This window comes from Rissa tridactyla, chromosome 11 (assembly GCF_028500815.1).
Source record: "Rissa tridactyla isolate bRisTri1 chromosome 11, bRisTri1.patW.cur.20221130, whole genome shotgun sequence".
Classification (NCBI taxonomy): Eukaryota; Metazoa; Chordata; class Aves; order Charadriiformes; family Laridae; genus Rissa; species Rissa tridactyla.
This window is the reverse complement of record NC_071476.1, coordinates 1,545,083-1,569,155: the sequence shown is the minus strand read 5'-3', so window position 1 is coordinate 1,569,155 and position 24,073 is coordinate 1,545,083. Positions and strand designations below refer to the sequence as shown.

Below are 24,073 nucleotides of genomic sequence, written 5' to 3'. Positions count from 1 at the left end.
AGCTAATTGCAAGAGCCAGCAAGGCTGGTGAGAAGCTCCTTCCCCCCAGCCCCCGGGCAGGGCGGGCGTGGGGCTGGGAAGCCGGAGGGAGCTGGGAAGGGAGCTGTTGAGTCACCCTTAGCAGCGAGTGTTTCCGTGGGCACTGCTACAGACTCGCACCACCGGTGATGGAACACATGCATGGGGAGCAAACAGACCCCGTCCCTACCTACAAAAGGTTGTAAGTGTCAGGCACAAACTTTTCCACTACTTAAGCTGATGGGGATGCCAGCTCCAGTGAAAAACACAAACACACAGGCAGGAAAAAAATCATTACCCTAACTCCAAACTTCGCAGAGCACAGCCGTTAACTTTTACATGAGCTAACAAAAGAAACATCCTAACATTACCGTCATGAAAATGCAGCGCACACACAGAAGTAACTTCAATACGTTTAACTTGGATTCAAGTTACTTGCATAAAACTGTGCATAAAAACCATTGCAAAGTCCCAAACTATACCCTTTCCTTTCAGCCAAGCTCACAGCAATGGGTTTACAGCTAAAGCAGCTTTTCAGAATGCCATCTAACCCTTTCACAGAATCAAACTTTTTCATAAATAAAAATTAAAATCACTTCCAAATTACACCCTTTCCAGTATTTCCAGTTGATTGTGGACACACACACCCCACAATAAAACCCGAAGATAATCAGTTTCCCATGTGTCAGAGAATGAGCTACTTCTCTTAAAGACTACAAACAACATTTTTTTCCTAAATACCAGTGAATAAAAGCTGCTTGAGACCATAAGCCATTAACAGAAAACACATGCAGGCTTCACAATTCTAGATTCAATTCATCTTTAAAATGACTACAAGATCCTGTTCTGCAGTTACAGGTCCCCACTAAAGGTCTTGCTGTTTATCTGACGATGGTGGTCAGATGGTGGTACCTACATTGCACTCAGAAGGGCAAGGTGCTGCACTGTCCGTGCTGCCTCACGTATTTGATTCTGATCCTTTATACGTGTATGTGCTTAATACCAAATTCACGCCAAGTCCCATGGCAGCTGGGGGGGGGCTTTGTGCAGACACTCGGGTCCTCGTGCCGCGCTGGGGATGTGGGTTGTTCGCTGGACACTCTCGCCTGCAAAGTCAATGTGACCACTCGCACGTGTAATTTTATTTAAATACGTAGCAATTGTGCTGAATCAGTGCCTCACCGAAACTGCTGGCAATAGCCCAGGACGCCTCCTCTCCGGAGGAAAAGTCAGGACTTGGTTTAATAAGCAGGGCAGGTTGGTTCCCTTTGCAGGCACTACCTGAGAAGCCGCGAGAGCACTGTGCACTCCCAAAAGAGTTCAAGCCATTATATTCCCTTGGGACCAGTCACAAAAACCAGTGGGACTTCCCAACTTTCCCCACGCAGGTTCTCTGATCTTAAAATGCGCGCGTCTGGAAAGACTGGAAGGGCTGCACGAAGGTGCTGCCCCGCAGGGGAAGCTGCGCTGAAGGGCTGCATCCCGAGGAAGCCTGAGGAGACGTGCTGGGGGAGCCACCCAGACGGCTACCTGTTTTTGAAGGCACAAGACGTGTTTATACAATGACATATTTGCAACTGCCAGTGTCGTTTTGGACATCGGTCATACTAAAACTTTGCCCTTCCCAGGCCCTTTCCTTGGAGTACCAGGAAGGAGGATGGAAGAATCGGGTCCCATCTGCCAGTGTCACCACAGGTAACGCTGGGAGGGGGGCACGGCAATGACCTCAGCTCTATTTATGCCCCTGGTACAAACGTCTGGCCAGCTCAGGCCCTCAGCTCTTCATATTTCTTCTGTTAATCATTTGGCAACTTTCAAAGCGCTGTCTGAAAGGTGTTTACTTCTGTGTAACCCTAGAAAAACAGAGCCGGGCAGAATAATCTTTTCATTGGAGACCTTGATTTTTCTACATTTTGTTTTGGTCACAAGAGAAACCACAGCACAGAACATTTGGGGGTTTTTTTTGCAGAATGCAAAGTTCCAGAATCTCCATCTGGAATTAGCTATATCACTTTTTAATATTTCCAAGAAAAAAATATTTTGTTTCAAAACATTATCACATGCTCTTCTGTAACACCAAAGCATCATTCCTAAAGTGATGTTTAAACAAATACCAAAAAAGTTGCAGAAAATGTATGGTTTTCTGTAGAAAAAGAGATTTTGGTTGAAGTCGGAAACTTCACTGATGAAAAAATGCAGTGCAGGACTTTAGAGCAGTTCTAGTAAAGGCAATGAAGTGTACGTGACTGATAACATCAATGGACTATAAGTCCAGAGGAGAATTATAATAAAAAAGAATAATTACACGTTCTTACACATGTAAACCTGTTTTTGAAAATGAACAGCTGGCACAACTACGACCAGAAGCAAAAGAGTTCGGTAGCCTAACTATCAGGTAAGATTGTAAGACTCTTTGGCGTGAGCGTATTACGTTTGCTGCATGTTTTCAGAAGAGTCGTTGGACTGCGGAAAAACTGAGCGTGACCCCCCCGACTGCAGGCACGGACCTTGCGGCTCCTTGCTGGAGGTGATGGGGCCACATCCTCCACCTGCTGAAACGGCCTCATGGTCATGAGTCTTAATGAGCTGCTCTCCTTCTTTGCATAATATCAAGGCAAATCAGTGTTAACACCTGACACGTTTCATTGTGCCGCTCCGTGTTTTGAGTTAACAGATAGAGATGTTAGAGGGAGGCGCTGCAATCCCAAACTTACGAAAGCCAACGGGAATTTTGCCACTGACTTCAAAGCTAAGGTCCCTATGGATAAATTTTAAGGATTTATGCGCAAAAACCTTAATGACTTGTTGGGGGATATGGCGGGCCCGTAGACCCTTTGACAGAAGAGACAGAGATTGCAGCGTACCCATAAGTATAAGAAAGCCAAGTTTGTAATAAAGAGAGAGCTTAACTTAACCCTTCAAGGAGAGGCTTGTCGTTTGTCCGTCCCGACTGAAACGACAATGACTTTCAGGGGAAACGACGTTCTTTTGAAATCTTTATCTTTCCTCAGAATATACATTGTTGAATCTAATCACCTTCCATACAAAGGATGGTAGGTACCAACTTCAGCACACGGGTAGCAAAAAGGAAAAGTTTTCGTTGCGTGCTGTGCGTGTCAGTGTGTTCCTGTGTTCTCGTACTCCCCTAGCTACTGATTTTTCTTCCTTCAAACTGTGACAATAAAATGATTACCCCGCCACAGTTTAGCATAATGGTTCAGAAATGCTCGTGGCATATTGCAGAGTTAAAGTGGAAATTATTAGGTAGCTCTTCTTTGTTATAATAATGATCACTCCACAAATAAAAGCTCTTCTCCCAAAGGTACTGCAAGGCACAAAATGCTAATTCTGAAGATTATGTGTGCGCTTTTATTAAATATTACTATGCCCTGTCTGTTTGAGGGCTTCACTGCTCTGATTGTTTTATGAGTGCCATGTTAATGTCAGCCCCATCTTGCTAGCAGCAGGCACACATTTTAGCTTTTGTATGAGAGTTGATCAAAGGCCGTGTGCTGAGGGAATTGCTGAGAAATTGCTGAGAAAACACGGACAAGCGATAAAAATCTAACAGATTAATTGGTTTAAATTTCATTTCAGGGTGTTGAACTTTGGCTCAGGACACTCGTACTACACTACCAGTCAGGGCCTAATTACCACATTTCCAATTTGCCTCTGAACAATGCTTGGAAGGGAGAATAATAACAGCGCTAATAATACTAATAACAACAATAATAATAACAAAACAGCAGCAATAACGTCTCCTCATAGCTTCTTGTGCGCGTTTAACAACTAACTTTGTGTGCAGGCGATCGCAGTAGGAAATCCCTCTCCCCCGCGTCCCCATCCCTCTGCCTCCGGAGCATTTCTGTCTGCCTCAAATAGCACCTCAAGACAGGAGAAATAGCAGCCGCCCTCGGGAGCGTCGAGCATCTGAATTTACAGACTCAACGAGCTGCAGAATCAAGTCCCTCACAAACACACACCGGACATCTCATGTTCTTAATTAGGGACCTGCGTTCATCAACAGAGACAGCATTTTATCCAGCAACAGAAATGATCTATTCCACTGATAGGCAACAGAGGCCAGAGGAAAAAACCATATTTACCACAAAGTTTATGGGTGGCCTTGGAATAAGGGTTAATTGAGCTTAGAGGTAAATGTTCAGTGAGGTGAATCAGTGGGATGCACAGCTATCAGCAGGGCTCTGGGACTGCTCTTATTTACCTTCTGAAACGTATTTGCTCTATGATTAATATCCAGTTTGTGCTGGTGACTGTCAGAATGACCTCGCCTGCAGTTTTTATCGTGAAGTGTGGTTTCACCCTCCATTATTCCATAGATGAGGCTCTGACAACAATTGCCGCATCACAACAGGAGTTTAAATGATGGGGTACATGCTTTTATTTTTCTTCTCTTTAGGAGTATCGTGACACGCAAAGAGAGTTGCATAAAGGCAGTTAAAACTGGGAATTCAGAGGAACGGGGAATTTATGTCTCATCTTACAGGAAGTACTGAAAATATCTGGAGTTTAATTGAATTTGCCTTTTTTTCTTGGGTAAAACCTAATTCCAGGCTAAATATATAAAAATAAGCCACAGATTAACCCACAGTTTACGGGTCTGATCCTGCAACCTGTTAAATGCTTTCGCCAAACTACTGATTTTCAGAATATCAAGACAAATCAGTTCTAAGCACTAAAAACCATGACTTAATAACGAAGCTGTGATTCAAGAAACCACTGAAGTAAGTGCTTAAAAACCCAGCCGAAGAAGTTGCAGAACAAGGAACTAGACTTTTTAAGATAGTTGGGCAGTGCTCAGTGCAGTGCTGCCAAGAGCTACGTAATGTATACGGAACTGGGTTTTCCCATTTCAAAACCCACTTAAGTTACATGTAGACCACCCTGTGCAGCGAGTAGAGCATCCAACCCGACATGAGAACTAGCAGCATCAGAGCCGAAATATTAATGCCAATACGCTGGTTTCAGGAACTGAGCTGCTATGTCTACCCAGTGTTGCAGAGTCAAACGTAGCAGCGACTCAGCGCTACCTCTGGGATTTCTACAGCACTTTTACGTCATCTGTTGTAGATCTTCCCTCATAGCTATTGGAATCCCGTAGGGTTTGCAACCCCGAGCAAGGCAGTGCCCACGAATGCTCTGAGCCTAAATTCCTTTCCCGCAGCACTCTGGAGCCGAAGGTGTACAGCACCTATTGGGACGCTCAAGGCCCCTTTTCTGATCAGCACTTTCAGTTTGGCAAGGTGTGTTTCCTCCTTAAAAAGGGGATTTTCCACATTAAGCACTTTAAGAAATTGATTTTATCATGGGAGAGCAGTTGGGTTTTTTTCAGAACCGAAAACTATAATTTTCCAAAATTTGCCAGTTTGAGAGAATGAACCAAGTATTTTGGAAGGTTTTGAGTTTGGGTGGGTTTTTTTTGAAAAAATAATTTTCTCATTGCTGAGAAGCAGGAGTTGTCCTCCTCTGCTCACCTACTTGGAGCACGCTGAAAGGATGGACCCTAAGAAGTTTGTGTGCCCACACAACGGTACCGTTCCAGCCCAGCCTGCGGAGGCGTTGCCGGAGCTGTATCCAGCACAAGCACCTGAAAGCAGCTGAAAGCAGCTGAGCCAGCCTGGATGGGAAAAGTCTGCGGGACCATCCCAAAGGGTTATTCACAGATACTTCAGGGAAAGGGAATGTGGCAGAGTTTTTACATATTGTAGCGGAGCATTAAATCTGCACTCTTAAGCTAAACAATGCACTTGGTGTTTATCTTAGTAAAGTGATGATCTTCCTGCTTTCCTTTTTCATATCGCAGCCTGCTCTCCCTCCTATTCTCTCCTGACAATAAGCAGCTGCTGTGCAGGAAACAGGGTAACAGAGGTTTCCCTCTCGAGGAGATAACTCACGCAGCTTTATGCAACACAGGCACGAGGACGCGATGCCCCGCTCCCCCTTCCCAGCTCCCTCCTTTACAGCATCTCGATATTTGGGACTTGGCATTTGCAAGCTTTAACGATTACAACACCCTGCCAAAGATGGCAGCTACCTCCTGGTTCTTCATGACGTCTGCGCTGGGTGAAATCACCGGACCAAAAATACAAGCACCGTGCAATCCCTCCAGGCTGGGGGAAGGGAGGCAATGTTGCCTTTGTTTGTTTTCCAGTAGTGAAATTAAAGGTGTTGGCTGCGATTTTCCGCCTAACATTTTGGATGCTCTGTTCCCATTAATGGGAATTGAAAATGTAAATTACCTGGTATAATATTCCACCTACAATCAATAGTTAAGCCAGTCTTTCTCTTTTATCCTTCCTGATGCCTCAGCTAGCAAAGTTACAATTCATGGAGTCCTCTTGTTTCTCTCTCCTTAATGATTTCCAAAGCTCTCAGTTGTTGATCGCTGCCTGAAAAATGACTGCATGGAAAAAGGAGGCAATCCTGAATAATGAGAGATGTGTTACAAAAACCAGTCCGCTCTGTATTTTACTTAAAACATTTCCATAATTTAGTTATCTCTAAATAAAAAGAGTTACCTCTAATTAGCAATCTCTCCGACTGCAAGAGATGCAGTTTCATTCCTTCTTTCAAACACAGGGAAGTTTTTGGTTTGGTTTTTTTTTTTGGTTGGTTGGTTTTTACTTCGGGAGCTACCTCCTGCTTTCCAAAAATGAATAAAACGGTAAGAGTCCTTAGCATTTCACTGCAAGTCAGTAAAACTTGACCTCGAAAAGAGAGCTCTGTCGTGTTTCTCTGGCACATAATACTTTCACCAAGAAAAATGTAATGTTGCAAAAACACTTGAAAATTTGGTTAAATTCATTATATAGGTTCAGCCTAAATATGAATATATATATATAAAAATAAGTATTTATATTATTATTATTGAATATATATATGCTCTCTCTATATATATAACTATACGTATTTTAATTTTTTTTAAGAAGCCTAACAATTTTATTGTGAAAATTTTTTATGTTTGTTTTTTTTTTTTTTTTTTTTTATTTCAAGGAAATTTCAAGCAGGCTTTAAACTATAATTTTTGCATTCATTATTTTTGCCCCGAATTTGGAAGATTTTCACTTTGAGTCCGCCGGGAAGAAAGTGCCGTGGGTGGCCTTGGCCAAAGCCAGCACTCTGCCTGAACCAGCGCGGCTCCTCAGCTCCAGCGCTGACACCGTCTCTGTTGTCTCGGGCAGCTCGGCTGCACAGGGGATGTACACGCAGAGCATCAGGAGGAGGAACAGCGCATCCAAGAATATCGCACGGGGCCTACCAAATACTGGCCGCGCTTCCAGCTCCAAACTGGGGACAAGTTTGCTCAGACCCAAGCACCACGCCAGCGACTGCTGCAGCACGTCCTCCTCCCTCAGGGATGCACGGGTACATTTTGGCCCCAAGCAAAATACACGCTTTACTGTGAGCCCCCAAATTATTACACCTCAATTTCTTCACTCCTTCCTCCATCCCATGGGGTCACTTGGAAAGGCGCAGGAACAGTGTTCCTAAAAGACGGGAAGCTGAAGGCAATAGCATGCAGGGGGCTAACGTGTCACATATGCGCGGGATTGCACCGTTTTATCTGAATGTGGACTTTGAAAGCTTCATTAGTAAAACAGTGAAAAAATCCTATATGCCTCTCTCGTTTCAATTTCAATGGCTTCCTTCTGATTTAACTTCCGCTGATAAAGTTACAGAGCCCAGCTAAGCCAATCTGACTATTTTCAAAACAATAAGAATGTCCAGAGAGGAGACTGCATCTGTTTAAGTGCACTAGAGTTTAAAAATAGTTACGCTGATGCAATTTCTGGGTGAGGATGAAGGCAACCTTGAGAATGGAAGCCCAAAATGTGTAATATAAATCAACCCTAAAAGTTTGTCAAAACAAACATCACCGCATAGCTCGCATACCCCAAAACCTACTTAATTTAACTGCCTGGTCCTTCAGTGCTGCTCACGAAGGTCCTGAACCAGCAAAGCATTTTATAGGATGGAACCAGACACTTGCTGAGTGTTAACCCTCTGGTTTACTGTTTTGCTGAATCCCAGCCTAACGGAAGGGCAGGTGGGTGCTATTTCTAAATTCATGTTTTGTTTCACCATCACCCTGGTCTCATTTTCTCTCTTATTTTCCAACAGTACCTTAACAAAACTGTAAATCTCTCACAGCAAACCTCTCTGGAGTCAGAACGTAGGTCAAGATAAAAGCTCCCCAGCCACAGCTTCCCATCCCTGCAAGGTATAAAAAGTTCAGCATCCCACGCACAGCAGCGCCCGTCTTGGTGTTCGGACATACACTGGTATGTCACGGTCACGCTGGCAAGGTTCAGTCGATGATACACAGAAACTATTCTAGCAGTCTAAGTCTAAATCCTTATGCCCCCAAACTAAATACTAGCATCAATTAAACTTTCACAGAATCTTTCGCTTACCACAATGAGAAAACCAGAACTCCACCCCCCCGAAATCAGTTAAACACCCTGCTATGTGATAGAGCGCAAAAATCAGAAGTTCACCTGAGATGGATTCTACAGCAGACAAAGAATTTATTTCATCCTGATAAAAACAAGAGCCCTGACTAAAATTAATTTTTAGCTGAAGTCTCTTTGTTCAGCAGAGCCGAGAATGTCTGCCCACAACAGAGAGCTCGCAGTAACCCTCTCTCAGACACAGAACAACCCGCGTAGAAACACAAAGCAGTTGTGGCAGGGACAGGCAGTGCCTGTAATCCAGTTTCTTGAGGGGAAATTCAAGTACCCTAAGAGTTCTGATTCCTCGTCTGATTTCTCTCACAAATCACAGGCTGCTCTCTAATGCAATTTTCTGGAGTCTGAGAATCATAAAGTCAAATATGAACAAGCCTAGTGGAAAATCTGTGACGCTAATCTTGGCCTACGTTGTATTTTTAACAGGCACTGAATTTGTGCGCCGGATTATCCAGATGGCCATACAGGAATCATCCTGATAGGATTAAACCTTTGTGCTGAACTCTGCTCCATCTGTTCTCGGAGGTTTGCCTATCGCTATCGGAATACGAATGTTCAGCCTATGCCTAGCTCCACGGCTGAAAGCGCCTGTTTACCACCCACACCCACACGTATGTGTGCACGCACATATCCTTGAGTACTTGATTAGTAATGTGAGACGAAGTTAGCCTGAAGTTTACCACTAAAGAAACATATTGGTTTTATTACTCGTTTGAAGAACAAAGTATGCAATATCTAAATTGAAACAAAAAAGCATTTTTGTTGTTGTTCTGGGACTTGTTCAATTCATTAAGCCATAATACTGCCATAAAGTTATAGATGAAGGCATGGCTAAACATAAAGCAGCAAGGCTCTTCATCTTTGAAATCTATTAGTGTATGAGAATGTATGACACAATCGCACTTTGAAGATATCATGGTTAAATATTCCAGATTAAAAACCAGCCAACAACAAAACACATGCGTGCACACAGCATTGGTAGCTGTTATTTGCGTCGCGATCTAGTCACAGGCCAAGAACAAAACAGTAATAATCAGCCCCCGTAAAAGAGAAGCTTATTCCCATTAATGTTGCTTTCTGCTTTTATTATCTATTAACGACAGTCTTCTGCATTCATTGTTGCAGCCTGCCAGACGCAGCAAAGATCCATATTCATCACGTGCAAAAACTGTGCTCGGGCTGTCTCCCTGACAGGTTACGCAGAGCTGCCGACGGGGAGACCAAGGTCCGATGGACGGCCTCGGGTGCCCAGGCCCTGGGCCAGGGGAAGGGGCAGGGAATCCGGCCGGCTCTTCCCTAAGAAAAGCATCCCGGCGATCAGAAGGTTTAACTAAATTGCTGTCCTGGCCAGAAAAATACTACAAACTAACGACTACCTGGGATGGGATGAGAAGGGAGGATAAGAAAAATAAACAAAATAATTCAATTGATATTAATAGTATTATTTGGGAGGTTTGATTCAGGAATGCAATACGATACTCGGCCCCTGTTTGTGATGGCAGCGGGACAGCAATGGAGGCGACGTAACCCGAATTGCATTTCAAGCAGAAGCCCTGATTGCGCTGCGGAGACTGAGACCCCCTTGTCTCTGCTGTGCAGTGTCTTTCAGACCGTTTCCTCCTCTGTTCTTTGTGCTGCGCTGGAGGCAGGGTCAAGCACCCCCTCCCAGCCATTTAGGCTTTACTTGCAAAAACACAAGCATAAAAATATATTTATAGTTCATAGTATCAATCCAGCAGTGACACCACATAAAACCAGCACGCTGAAAATCTGAGAAGTGAATACTTTGGACTCAAGCCTACAAATGCTTAGAGAAGTTGTTCTTTCAGCGTGTCTGATAAAGTCATGCTATGTTTGTATTTATTTATTTAGGGCCATATTCAGACCACCTACCTAAGGCACTGCAGCACGTAAGAAGTCAGACTCCAGCTCTGGCTGGGTGAGTCAGTCTGCCTAAATTAGGATCCTCTTTCCGCTATACGATGAGCAGACATGGGCAGACACCTCTGGACGCCCGGAGAGCCGGGAGTTCCGTGCTGGCTCCCAAAAGTACCAAGGGACCTCGGCAAGACGGTACCATGGGTAGGAAGCAGCCAGAAGCAACCCCATAAAAAATATTTGGCAGCTGATATTGAACAGGCACCTGACTCTGGGGCTTTCCAGCAGGCACCTCTGCTCAGACTGGGGGCCAAATGAGGAGGCAGCGCTTGCTGCCGCCTTCAAGCTCACGATCCCAGGAAGGGGATCGTTTTCCCCAAAGGGCCCCTAATCAGAATTGCTTCACCTCAGAGAGCCAAACCTCATCCGAAATAATTTTTTCCCTCTCTCCATCTCCTCAAAGAGCCCAGGAAGTTGAGCGATGCTCTCACCTGAACGTACTGCGGCACAGCGCCGTGACCTCAAACCCCAACCCACAAACTAAAGCTGCAGCTGGAAAGACGAGCCGCGTTGCGGTCAGGCCTGCAGTTCACCTCCGAGTGCTGGCCTTCCCTCTCGGCGCAGATCAGGTAACACCAAACCTATGAATTCCATCTGCAAGCAGGGGCTTTCAGCGAGCAGCAAGGCGAGTGGTCTGTTCAGTCTCCAGCAGCGGGGGAGATCTAGCACGTCTGCGGCCACCTCACAACCCAAACAGGGACCTCCGCGGGAAACACGCTTTGCTTTTCATCATGGGATAGATCCAGAACCTCTGAGAGAGTTGCTACAAAACCATAATGATATGGTATTAACGAAACATAGTTAATTTTGAATTTCCTTGTGCTCCCATTGCTAACAGACACTCCAACAGTAGTGCAGTAAAGAGCACACGGGTTCCTGCAGAATTTGGGACCAGATTTGTGGAAGCCCACAGCTATCCAGTGGTTCCAGTAAGCACGCTTAATGGAATTTTCAAAGATCCTGGCAGACAGGCATAGAAATTCTGTAGCCCGTGGGAGTTTTAAAAATCCCACTAAACACCTACCCGCAGCTTTAGGCACCTTGGTGCTCTGAGAGTTTGGCTTGAGGTGCAAGAATTTCCAAAAAGATTGCAGGGCTACCTACATTTCTGGACGACCACTTGACTCATAAAAATGGATCGCAAGTTCAGAAAATCCTAAAAATCCACTTCATGACGGACGGTATCTTGTTAAGTACCTCACAGTGGCCCTTGTACCTTAACTTGCAGATCTAGATGTCTGAATTACTTTTGAGAAATACATTTAAACTGCTAAGTTTCAGACAAGTTTTTCATAAAACTTTACTCTTGGTCTTTTTAATAAACTTCCTAACCCTATTTGCGTCGCTCGATGAGGTCAGAAAGCAGCACTGCTGATATTACAGTCACTTTCACGCTAAAGATTTGTTTTGTCACAAAGAGAACTGTAAGTCATGGAATGAAGGTGGGAAGCAGAAAGGACTAATTGTGACACACAAAGCTTTCTGGTTATGCTCAGCAAACAGTTTGGGCTAAGATTCTAGAAAACACTTTATGAAGTTGTACTACTGGCTTTAATGAAAGCACACGTTTTGCAATGCCACGCACTCCTGAAAGTCTTGTATTCTGGATTTGGGCCAAACACAAAGCCTGTCTCCATTCCAATATTAATTATTAGGAGTTTATTTTTATTCCTTACTACTAACATTAATAATTTTCAGATGGCAACCCAGATTAGAGTAACCACTCCAAAGATCCCACCCTGGTAGGTTCCATTTTCTGCATCAGTTTCCTGGTTTAAGCTATTAACTCATCTCCTCGGACATGGAGGAGCTTTGTCAAATAGTCATTTTTCTGGGGACACACTTGGCAGACACCCTGCAACGGACAGTAAGAGAGACCCGAATGCTCACACAGGTCTTCTCTCCCTTCAACGAGAAGATGTGCAGCCAGAGATGCAAAAAATACCGAGTTCATTATTTGTGAAGTTTTCTCATCGGAGTATTTGAAATGACAATTTGGTGGGAAATTTTCATCTAAGCAAAACTTTAATCCCGAGATTGTTAGCACTCGGCTGATTCACAGCTTTGGATGTAAGTTCCATGGGAACAGAGACCTTTCCTAATCGCCAGCCGCTTTGGGGTATTTAAATGCTGGGGTGCCTAACAGGAAACATTTGGAAGTGTCCAGATACCTGCAAACTGCTGTGAACACCGTTCTTTGACAATCGCGACCTTTTATGACATCCAGGTGAGTACTCAAAAAATCACTAGTTCTTGGCCTTCGTTTACAAACCACAATTCACAAGATCCTTTTTCTTTGTACTTTGCCCAAATCAGCAGGGGACTGGAGTGAAAAAACATCTTTTCCCAACATAACAACAATAAAAGCATCCTATAATTGAAAAGCTAAGTTAGAGGGATTTGTTCAGAAATAATATTAATCGTAGTACAAGAATATAATATTTTGTCATTTGCTGTTGTGCACATTTTGGAAGGTTGTAAAAACGACGCCTGGCAAAATGTCGCTGCCATAGGGTGCAGTAGCTCTCAAACATTTCTCTAATCCTAATGTCATTCGTCTCCCCTATGATGCCATTGTGTTAGTGACATGGTGGCCAGCAAAGCAAATTGAAATGTAATGAATGCTCATTATCTATGAATATTCATTGCCTATTTGAGTGCTACTGAATGTTCTCCTGCATCAGTAGCTGTGAAGTTTCAGCCAAACAGCGTAGCTAAGGGTTTTCTACTTGCATGACTGTACTCTGATTCCTCCGAGGTTTGGAAAGAAACCTCGAACCTGCAGAAAGCGGTCGGTCTAACTCTCAACGCAAGAGTCAACGCTCATGGTGATCGGAGAATTTCCATCTGAACTTCTCTCCCTTATCTGTTTGCCGTAACAAAACAGGGGTTTTTTCACACAAATCTGTATCGAATTGTAATGACCGTGTTCCCCATGTTTTCTTCTTTTTGCAATTTTGGGAGCACAGTTCTGAAAGCTCCTCTGGGAACTTCACAAAATGCGCTCTATCTTCATCCAGGTACTATTTTTCCAGGAATTCATGACATCCTCATAACAATAGAGGGTAACAACTTATCACAGCTTGACATCGTTTAGATAGTACGGGGGAAGGGCTGTTTTATTTTTCATTTATTTGGAAAACATAAAGGGCAGCTTCTCACAGGTAGAAACTGCCACACCTTATCTGTTTAAAATCAAGGTGCTTCCCGCTGCCATTGTAGCATTTTTTCCTTTTTCAATTAGACATGACACTAGATCCCTGATAAGTGACTGTCAAGCAGGAATCCTTTCTAACTGCAGCACCTGGAGTACCTGAACTTGACTTTTCAGGGGGTATTTCCATGGGCATCATGTAACAGCAATCCTTTTTATTTAAGACTAGAATACTTCAAATAGTATCTCTTTAGTCTCCTGCGACATGGCGGCAGCAGAGTTAGTACATACATGTCATGAAATAATGTTTAAATACTGAAAAAAAAAAAAATCACAACTGCACAACTCCAATTTCATGAAATACCCACAGCCTAATGGCAGAACTGAAATTCTGGAATCTCCTTGCCCGGATCAACCGTTAAAAGTCTCTGTCTCAGAAAATCATTTAAATCTTCTTTCCATTTGCCCTTAGACTAAAAATAAATTTTCAAAGATCAAAATTGCTGCAGCCAGATACCCTAAGCTTTTGAGTACCTCTCCTCGATGGCTGATTTGTGCCCAAGACAAACAGAAACAGAAGATTTTCTGTTTGACGTGCCTGGCTGTGAGAAGGGCAGCTCCACCCCCCCAGTTCTTGGGAAATTCTCAGCAATATCCAGCGGGGGTCTGGGCCTGCAGACAGCTACTCTGCTCTGGTCAAGATTAAAAAAAAAGACATCAGCATAATTCAGTGGGGCATAATTTTGTTAACGCAGTTTTGGCTACCGAAATTGGAGCTGTACGAATCTGAGCTCTGCTGTGTTTTGCTAACCTGAGGGATCCCGAAATTTTACTCCTGAAGGGGCCATTTCAATCGCAGCCTGACAGCTGCACAGCGCCCACCATGGAACCTCACCCAGCCATTCCTGGGTGAGGGATTTCTCAAACCTTAACCTCTCCCCGACCCGCCGTATACTTTTTAGGAAGATACCGTGTCCTGACTTAACATTTGCAACCTGTAGAGAACCTGACACAGTTTTGGCAACTTACTCCAACGGTCCCCAGAGTTAAAATGTTGGGGAGAACACATTGGAGTCTTTACACTGTAACCTTCTGGCCGTGGTTTGTCTCTTCACAGGGACAAATGCTCTAGCTCCATCTGAGCAGACATACTGGACTAATCCAGCCCTGGTGTGCTCACTCATATTAGAAACATACAGTAAATCCACAGGGCAGCGAAGAGGTTAATATTACACACTCAGTGAGGTCAAGTTCCAAGAACACATAACAAGCCATTATGTAAAAAATTGCCTGAATTTATGAGTCACTGCATTTATGAAGGAACCGATATGAAAAAGACAACTTGGCAAAAGTAAAGAAAATGATTTCCAGCTTGAAGTTTTGCAATCCTTCAGTATATCAAGGCTCACTTACTGTTATTACTATCCATGTTGTGCAATGTTCTGAAAGTCACATTTTTTTCCCTTGTGTATGCATAGAGATGTCCAACAACCCTAGGTATTCTTCCCTCATAGAAAATAAATTAGAAAGCAGGCGTAACTCAGAATAACATACAAGATCCCCTCAAGTAGAGTGGTAGAATCCTAATATTTTTTTTCAATATTTTCCTTCTAAATAATAAATCAAGCCCAGTGCATTTCTCTATATAGAATGATACCGTGCAGAAAAAGATTATGTGTTTATATTTTTCACATAATCATGAAAACATTCTTAAGTGAAGCACTAAGATATAGCAGGTGCTTCCACCCACAGATGAAACAAGTCGAACATTAAAAGTTTCTTTGTTTAGACCTGCCAGTTTGTGAGTGCAGTAGTCCCTAACTTTGATTAAGAATCTCAACCTATGCCATCTAAGGCTATGGATCAACTTTTGCAGATTAACGTTTCTCAACTTGCTAATATTTTTCGCTTCCATCAGTATTCTGTCTTGTATCAATAATTTTATCAACTAGCACGGACCCATGCGACACCAAGAGATTCAGGGTTGAAGTGGTTAAAATGGAGCTGATTGATAGGGGCATCCTCTTCATGACCATCCGTATCACCAAAAATGTAGTAGTGAAAGTTGTGGAAAAGCCACTTACAGCACAAGAACCACGTCACTACGTCACATTTCTGAGCATCCTTCAGGAATCGTCAACTGGTGTGCCCAGCACGTGCCGCTGAATTCAAGGTATACAATGACCTCTCTCAACGATTCTGGTAAGAGTCAGACTAGACGACAGTGATGCCTAAGGGCAGTCAGTCTCAAACTTTATTTTAAAGATTATCCTCTCAAAATAGCTTATAAGGTGGGGAAAAACTTTCCTTTTTATTAACCTAAATAGAAAATATATAATCAACTAAGACACAGCCTAGAAATCATTTTTTGCTTTCAAATCTGAAGATTTAGTGGAAAATTTGCGAATGTGCCTACTGTGGTGCCTGCGGGCTCTCAAATTGCCCAGGATGGGCAGGATTAGCAGTAAATGCTCTTTAAATGCCCCACTGCTGACAAGAGGATCCACCCGACGTGCCCGGCTGGGGCACAGCAACTACTGCTTTTCCTTCATTGAGGAGGTTTTCGCCTGCAGACTGCAAATGGTCTGAATCACTCATTGCTATCACGAACTAAAACAACGTTGGAAAAGCTTGACTGTCTCAGGTACCACAGTAGAGTGATCAAATAATCCCGTCATGCACTACCGTTTCCAGTATAAGGCAGCCACTAATAATGGTTTAGCTATATAATGACCTATTTTAGATATATGTACGCTCACTCAGATTTATATATATTTCATATGAAAATAATGGCGGGACATTGCTTTAGAAATCATGGTCGTCTCCGCTTCCATCTGCAAATTCTGACATCATGTCTTACAATTTGTCCCTGTTTCTACTCTGCATCTTTCATCTTTTGCTGCCGTTGAGACGACTCAGAACCCAATCGCCAGCAAACCTCACCACCATCTAATTCTTCAGTGCTCTCCTGAGGAGGAGGAAGAGGAGGAGGAAGGAAAAGGAAAAGAAATCAAACTGTCCCTTTAAAAACCCAAGCATTTAAGCAGCTTGTCAGTCGTCTTCCTGACAAGGCCACTTGAATGTATTCAGGAATATTTGCATAAATGCTCACAGTGAGTTCACCGTGGCAGCTAGCGCTAATGGTACATAAAGTAATTTAGTCACTTCTCTTAGGCATTCTGTCAGGGTGATAAGCACCCCCTCTTTGCCTTGTTGCATATTAGATCATTAGATAATAAAGTGTTAGAGCATGCAAACTGACAGGGTCTCAGGGACTATCATTTTTCGAGGGCATTGCATTCTGCCAGTGAGGAAAAATAATAGAGAAACTGATGCTGCAATTGGCTTTACAGTCTTGCAAAGCCATTCAAAGATTTGGGGGAAAAAAGAATTTTTACTTTGCAGCGACATGAGAGTTTGAACTGGACACTTTGCAGACATCTGCAGCGGTGGACTTCATGCTGGTGAACTTGAAAAGGGTTGATGCAATCCCTGTCAGAATTCCCCCCTTCCATAAGCTCGTCACTTAAATTGCAAGGGAAAGATTTTGCTTTTAAAATTGACACCCCGGGATGAACTAGATGCTGAAACACATTCCCCTGGTTGGGGCCTACTGGCTCTTCACTGTACATCTTACTGTATACGTACAATTTAGAAAGGTCAACCACACCGGTTTTCTGGTTTACCATAAATATAAAACAAGTGAGGATTCAACTATTTGTGAATGAAAAAGTGATAATTACTGAAAACCACAGATTACTGTGGCTTACCCTATTTATACCACACAGAGATGTATGAAATAATTGGCCTCTGCCAGCTATTACTTTTGAAAGATAGATATATTTATTTGAAATAGGAGCTTCTTAACCCGCTGGTTTCAAGGAGGACAGTGTGTGTGCGGATACGAAACCAGGATCCAGGTTCCTAGTTGCATTCAGAGAGACGAGCTACGAAAAGGAACTTTCATTTTACTATCTGACAAGCAAGATATAAATAGAGATGTGTTGGATATCCCAAAAATAATCCAGGCTACCTGCTAATGAGATGGTAAAATCGGAATGTGGACACACCAGGCTCCCGAGTGGCTCGGGAGGAAAAGCTTTCTTTCCAGCTTTTTGGCACCAAAAGTCTCTGCAACTCCATGTCTAAGAGCAGCATGTCCCAAAACAACTTTGTAAGGAAAAATATGCTGGATATCGTCTAACTAAACGAGGCAACCAGCACATTTGCTTGCTACATGCCCTCTCCCCTTTCGCCAGTCCCCACGCAGTCGGGCATCCATTTCTGTTGTGATGGGATATTTGTGTTAAAGAGTTAAAGACCTCAGAAAGTACATGGGAATACGTTTCGTCAAGGGCATATTACAGTTAGATCCCAGCGTTTAAAAACCTGTGATCAGAAGGTGCTGACCAGAGCAATAAACCAGAGACAAACTAGCCATGACTGCGTTGGCTTCCCACTCCACCATTCACAGGTACTTCGGGTCAATCTGCCCTTCCCCAGCAGAAAAGCTGGAAAGAGCAAAGACAAACAAACTGTCTCTGCTACTTACACTTGAAGATATTATCCAAAATGAAAATTCCACAAACTGAAGGGAAATAACGTACTTTGGGACTCAAACTAAAAAGTAATTTCAGTGGAGAAAACTGTCATCTGTTCCTGCGGGTCTAAAGTTCGTGGTGGTTGCCCAAAATTCAACAGCATTAAGCCCAGTTGAGACTTTTCCTATTTTTTTTTTTCATTCAGTTAAGTGTTTTAGACATTTAATACCAACATTTAAAACAGTTACTGGATTTATTTTTATGATTTTTTTCCCCTGTCTCTTGGACCCAAATGTGCATAGAATTCCTGGAGAGCTGGATTGAAGGATTTGGGTTAAAAAGAAAGGCTCCACCAAGCCTTTGGGAAGAGTGCAATTTTGTAGTGGGGAGGTTTCTATCCAGAAGTAAGAATTTACTAGCGGTTGCTTTATGAGGTTACTTGAGAGGTGCCTGAGAAAGTAGATTAGAAAAATCACCTTTCCCACAAAAAGTACACACGGAGATATTTTGCAGATGTTGACTTTTAATGTTAGCACAGGAACTAGGGTTTGTGTAGATATGTAAGCATAGGATTATTTTTTTTTGTTTCATTTTGCTAACAGAATCCCTCAGGTAGTAGGAGTGGGAACAATAGTTGTGGTACAACATGATGCTATTACAACATGCATGTAAATAAGAAAATTTATGTATGAAAAAGTAAGTATTGCCTTGACCAAAAGCACGCACTGAGAAGACTGCAAGAGCGGGTGGGGAAAGAAAGAAAAGATGGCACCTACGTTAGTACGAATATAAGTAAAAAATCGGAGTGTTTTTTTCAAAGGCTAGACTTAATGACAAGATTACAAAGTTGAACAGAGAGGTTTCCTTTTGTAACGTTCCGCCTTCTGCTAATTAATAAAGACAGAGTTCATACATTCCTTAGAAAAATTCAGCAAAAATTATGACAGTGGTTTGTTTATTAAATTAGGTTGTTGGCAGGATGAAAAAAAATTCTATAACTTGAATTATGGCTGAAAACGGCTCATAGCCTACATAAAAAGTTAGAGCTAAATAAATACAGATGTAAGTTATGTTTATATAATGAGAAACGCTGCTGAGCTAAGAATTTTAGGTTAGTAAGTGTGAACTACAGACCCGATTCTGCAAACACTTATCAATACCCTCAACTTTACTGACACAAGAAGCCTCATTGATCCCAACAGGACCATATGTGCGCATAATCTTAAATATATGCATAAGTGCTTGCAGGCCTGATGCCTGAAAGCATAAACAGAATAGAAAGCTTGAGTAGCAGAAACCCACACATTTGCCCATTTCTCAGTATTAATAATTTCTTTTAACATATCTAGTTAACATTTTTCTGAGTGGCATTCACTTTCCCAGAGAAAATTTTATCTGGTTTCTTCAAACTCCTTGGAAAAATCTATTTAATTATTCATCAGATCCTTGGCAAATATTTGTGCAACAAACCAGCATAAAGGACTGGTGCCTTCTACACTGAACTGCCTCCCTGGAAGCTGAGGGTGCACATCTCTTAGAGGGAGCAAGCACCTATTGAGTCTAGGATTACAAACGCCTTGGAAGACAAAGAGCTTTCTACCAAGCTGGAACAGGGAGAGGGAGTGAAATGCCCTCTGTTTTTGTTTTGTTTTTCAGTAGTAGTCATCAGCTTTGAGGACAAAGAGCAAAACAAAACATTAATCAAATCCAGATTTTTCAAAGTACATTTACACTCAACAACTCCCTTTTTAAGCACCTACACTCACCCGCAGATGTTCTCTTCCAGGACCAGCTGATCTTACAGAAAAGATTACCGTCCCCCACGTGCACCCATCCCACCCTTGCTGGGGCTTACTGTCCTTTCAGAAAAGCCAGACAAACTGCCTTGCACCGCTTCTCCTTCAATCATTTCAGCAAAATAAGCTAGACTGGCAGAGAATTATTATTTAAACGATTTAACGCAAAATAATTTCTTCGGATTGAAGGAGACTTGGGAGCAATCAGACAACCATCTTAGCTGGCATGGCCATGGTGGAGAAGAGCCTGCAGCAGGCAGGAGACGAGCAGCTGTGGCACGCAGGGAAGAGCAACTTCCTCAGCTGGCACAGCTGGAGCCAGAAAAGAACATTCGTCCATGGCTTGAGTAAGCAGATGGATTTCCAAAAGGGCTCTGATTCCATTTAGGGCAATTCAAAGGAGCAGATGGATCTCCTAGAGAGCTCAGCACTCTATAGAAATCCAATGCGAAATTTGGGTGCTGAGCACTTCAGAAAATATACAGCGTCCTTTAGATGCCCAGTCAAAGCCCAAGGCAATTTGGAAAAAAAAGATCAGATTCCAAAATTTGGGTGCTGAATAGATAAAAAAGAAAGAAATCACCACACTTCACCGACACATAGGACAGACTCCAGACTCCGCACCCATGTTTGCCTACTGGTTTGTCATTCCACTACATTTGGTGCTGACCTACTTGTAAAATTACCCCTTCAGTCTGGAGGCCCGTCTCTTTAAAATAGCCAGTCCCAAAGGTATAAACTGTTACAGGACAATTTGAAACCAGCAGCCAGAGACACAAACCAAATAAATCCACATTTAAAGTAGCAATGCCAACCAATGAAAATTATATGCCTACCATGTTCCAGATAAGAAGGCGTACCTTCCGAGGGATCGAGTCTTCGAGCTCTCCGCCCGTGCTTGGAATTGTTGTGTACAAACATATTGTCCGACACTGCCAACACATGGCCATCAACATTGACTGTTGTAGATACCACAACCTGCAAGCACAAGAGCAAAATGGAGGAAGATTTGGATATATATGTACGTTTTTTAAGAAGCACGGAGTGTAATAAACTCAGTTAAATAAATAACAGCTGGGAGCTGTAGAAAATTGCATAGCTATTTCGCATAATAACTGGTGCTTATGCTGTACAAATCTAACAAGAGACGCTATTGATGAGTGGGTCTTTGGCATCACAAGCTTTTGATGCAGTTTTAAGTTAAATTGCAGAGTTTGTAGCTGCACGGCAGACGGCACACTGTTAACCATCATTTTAACAAGAAGATCTTTATTAAGTATTTTTTCCCCTATATACAAGGGCAGCTGTGTTTCACCCTAAATTATCCTTCAGTTTCCATGCTGAAGTAGATAGAGCTGTTGACATTGCAAATGAGAATCGATTCAGAATAAAAGAAAACAAAAGCGTACTTTGTGAAGTTGCAATGAACGTTGTTGCGTGCCTCCCCCCCTCCTCCTCTACTGTTCTCCCCTCAGTACAGCCACCACAGGTTGTTGAATTTGCCCAGATTTCTCCCGAGGTCTATCTCAGGCAGTACGTATAGGTATGTTTGTGTACACACGCACGCTTGACAGTGGGGTCTTGATCTGGAGAACACAACCCTATTCATCCAGCATTAGAATTATTTGTATTTCTCAACTTATCTCAATGTCAACACCTGGGATTTGGTTTGAGGTGAGGGGAGGGAGACAGAGAAGCACTGCCCTGGAGGCAACATCCAACATTTCTGCTCCCCAGAGTAGCCCAGAGCAGGAGAGGAGCCAACCCAACAGGGTCAAATGGGTAAGCGTTGGGTCCAGAGTAAAAGACCCAACTGCTCAGAGGCGTCCGGGGGGACCTCTCAACCTTGAGGCTCGGCAGGCACCATCCTATAGGAAATCCCCGTTCAGGCCAAGGGGACCCGAGCCACCAACCATTGTGGAGGAAAAGGGCGGACGCACAGGGCAAGTCCCTGGCGGAGCTGTGAGCTCATCACACCGGGTGTCCTCCCACCCCTCTCCGACCAAGTGACTTCAGAGCCTCCCTGGCTTTCATTCAGCTGCCCCCTCCCACAGCCTTTTCCCCACAAAGTACGGCATTCCCAGCGTTTTACCCCAGCCAAAGATTTGGCCTTCAGCTTGCTGCTGGTTTGCTTAGGAGCACGCGTCGCCTTTGAGAACTTCGACTAAAACAATAAGAAGAAATGACCTACACTTCTCCTTACATTAAACAGGGAAAGGGATTAAAAACTGAAACCCACAGAGATATGTTTATTCATGCGACCTCTTACAACCAAATATAATAATTGTCTGTTAATTGCAGTTTCAGCTCCCACCTCATGCTTCGACATGTGAAACAGCAATCAGCAGCTCCTGTTTAATCCACCTATTATGTTGACTAATTAACTTTGCTCGACAGTTTATTTCTTCCTCCATTATCAGCCCCTGTCAGCCGCAAGCACACTGCCGCAAAGGGGGACCTCAGCCCTTTTGATTGATCACCGATAGATTGACATGCAGATTAATTTAATTAGAATCACCTCACTTGAGAAATGAAAGACAATGGCAAGGGGGCTAATAGATCTGCTCTTATAATGAGGCAAGCCTCCAGAGCCACGGCAGAGGATTTCTGATTTATTTTCCTGAATTCCCCAGTCGCTCTGAAAGGCTCTCGCTTTAATTGTTCTTGGTTTTGAGAGGCTTTAGCCTCTGAAGAGGTGAAATGCTTTACAAGGATTGGCAAACATTACTTCAACTCTCTCAGGAAGCTGCTGCCTCTCAAAGTTGGTCAAATGGGGACATTTAAAGGATCGCTTACAACAATTCAATTTCATCACGTGAATTGGATCTAAAAAAAGAAGTTGAAGAAAAAATTTTCCACCTATTTCCGACCACCAATTAAAATGCTCAAAAATATAAAGTAAGGAACGCTGCTAAATTGCCCACAGCTAATCCCGAAGTCTTTGTCTTTAAAAAGAGGAATACAAAAGAGAACAGTTTATATCTAAAGGATCCTAAACCCATCCCTCAGAATGGCATTCCAGGCAACAGATTTTTGTGCGCGTTTTAAGTGAAAGATATTAAAATACAGAATAAATGATTCAAGAGCTCTTACAGATGGAAATTTGGGAAAAAGAAATCACCAAATACTGTAGGTAAGTTTTTCTGAAATCAAACTAAGGGGAAAAAAAACCCAAGCCCTATATATAAAATTCCAAAAGGGATTTCAAAAGTAATTTATCCATTGCATTCCTGAGGGATAGAATAAAGTTTATGATATTTTCAATAAAATATGATCTTATAGTAAGTGGCTCAGGGTTTGCAATCTTATTTGTGCACTTGCAACCATTGTAAATTCTTTGCAACTGGGATTTTGAGCCAAGTCCTTAGCTGGCATTGCCTGTCACAGCTCCGTGATTTATGCCTGCTCCTTATCTTCTACGATCTGCCTAGATGCATCAGAAAATTAACACTACTGCAATTAATAACAATGGCTACAACATAAAATATTTTCCCCGATCCGAAAACCATATAGCTACGCGCAGATTTCCCACTAAAGCTGGTCTGTGCTGAAACCCAAACTTTTGAACATTTCTAGAAATAGGATTCCAGAAAAATAACGGGTCAAGACTAATAATAGCAAGTTTGGTCTCAATCCTGTGCAAAATGTATACGTAAGTAGCTGCCTTTATACATGCACCTTTCTAGGGAAGAACTCCAGGTAACGATACCACTGAGGTCAGTTTTATGTGAGTAAATCTACATTTAATTCCCTCCCCCCCCGCCCCACCTCAGGTTTCCAAAACTGTTGATGCAACCTATTTCGAATTACTTAACAGTGTCTTCCTACCGACCTCCTGAACAGAGAGAGTTTGATTTACTACAGAGAGACCACATTGGTGTGGTTCTTCGGTGTCGTTAGCAGAAGGAACTATAAAAGGAATCCCCAAGAGAAACTGTTTCCAGTCTCAGGAAATGCAGACAAAAAAAGTGGTTACTTTATGTATCTGTCTGAAAAAAAAAATGATTATTCATAGTGCACCTGTAAGAAGCAGCACACACTTACTGCTTAATTCTCTAAATGCAAATCTCATTAATACAGGAATACTGAACACACACTGCACTAACAAAATATTAATGCCCCTAATTATTAACAGAG

The 24,073-nt window shown here is 42.8% G+C and overlaps 1 protein-coding gene across 12 annotated transcripts in view; it reads right to left on the bottom strand.

Annotated features, from left to right (window-relative positions):
* The window catches only part of EBF1 (EBF transcription factor 1), a 298,786-nt gene that overhangs the window by 76,683 nt on the left and 198,030 nt on the right, over nucleotides 1-24,073 (bottom strand). For 8 of the 12 annotated variants that reach the window (XM_054217556.1, XM_054217563.1, XM_054217557.1 and 5 more), the window contains one exon: nucleotides 20,773-20,914. In XM_054217556.1, the coding sequence (XP_054073531.1) occupies nucleotides 20,773-20,914 (142 nt within the window). The remainder of the gene's footprint in view (nucleotides 1-20,772; nucleotides 20,915-24,073) is intronic. The other 4 variants (XM_054217567.1, XM_054217568.1, XM_054217561.1 and 1 more) reach the window with 1 other exon arrangement.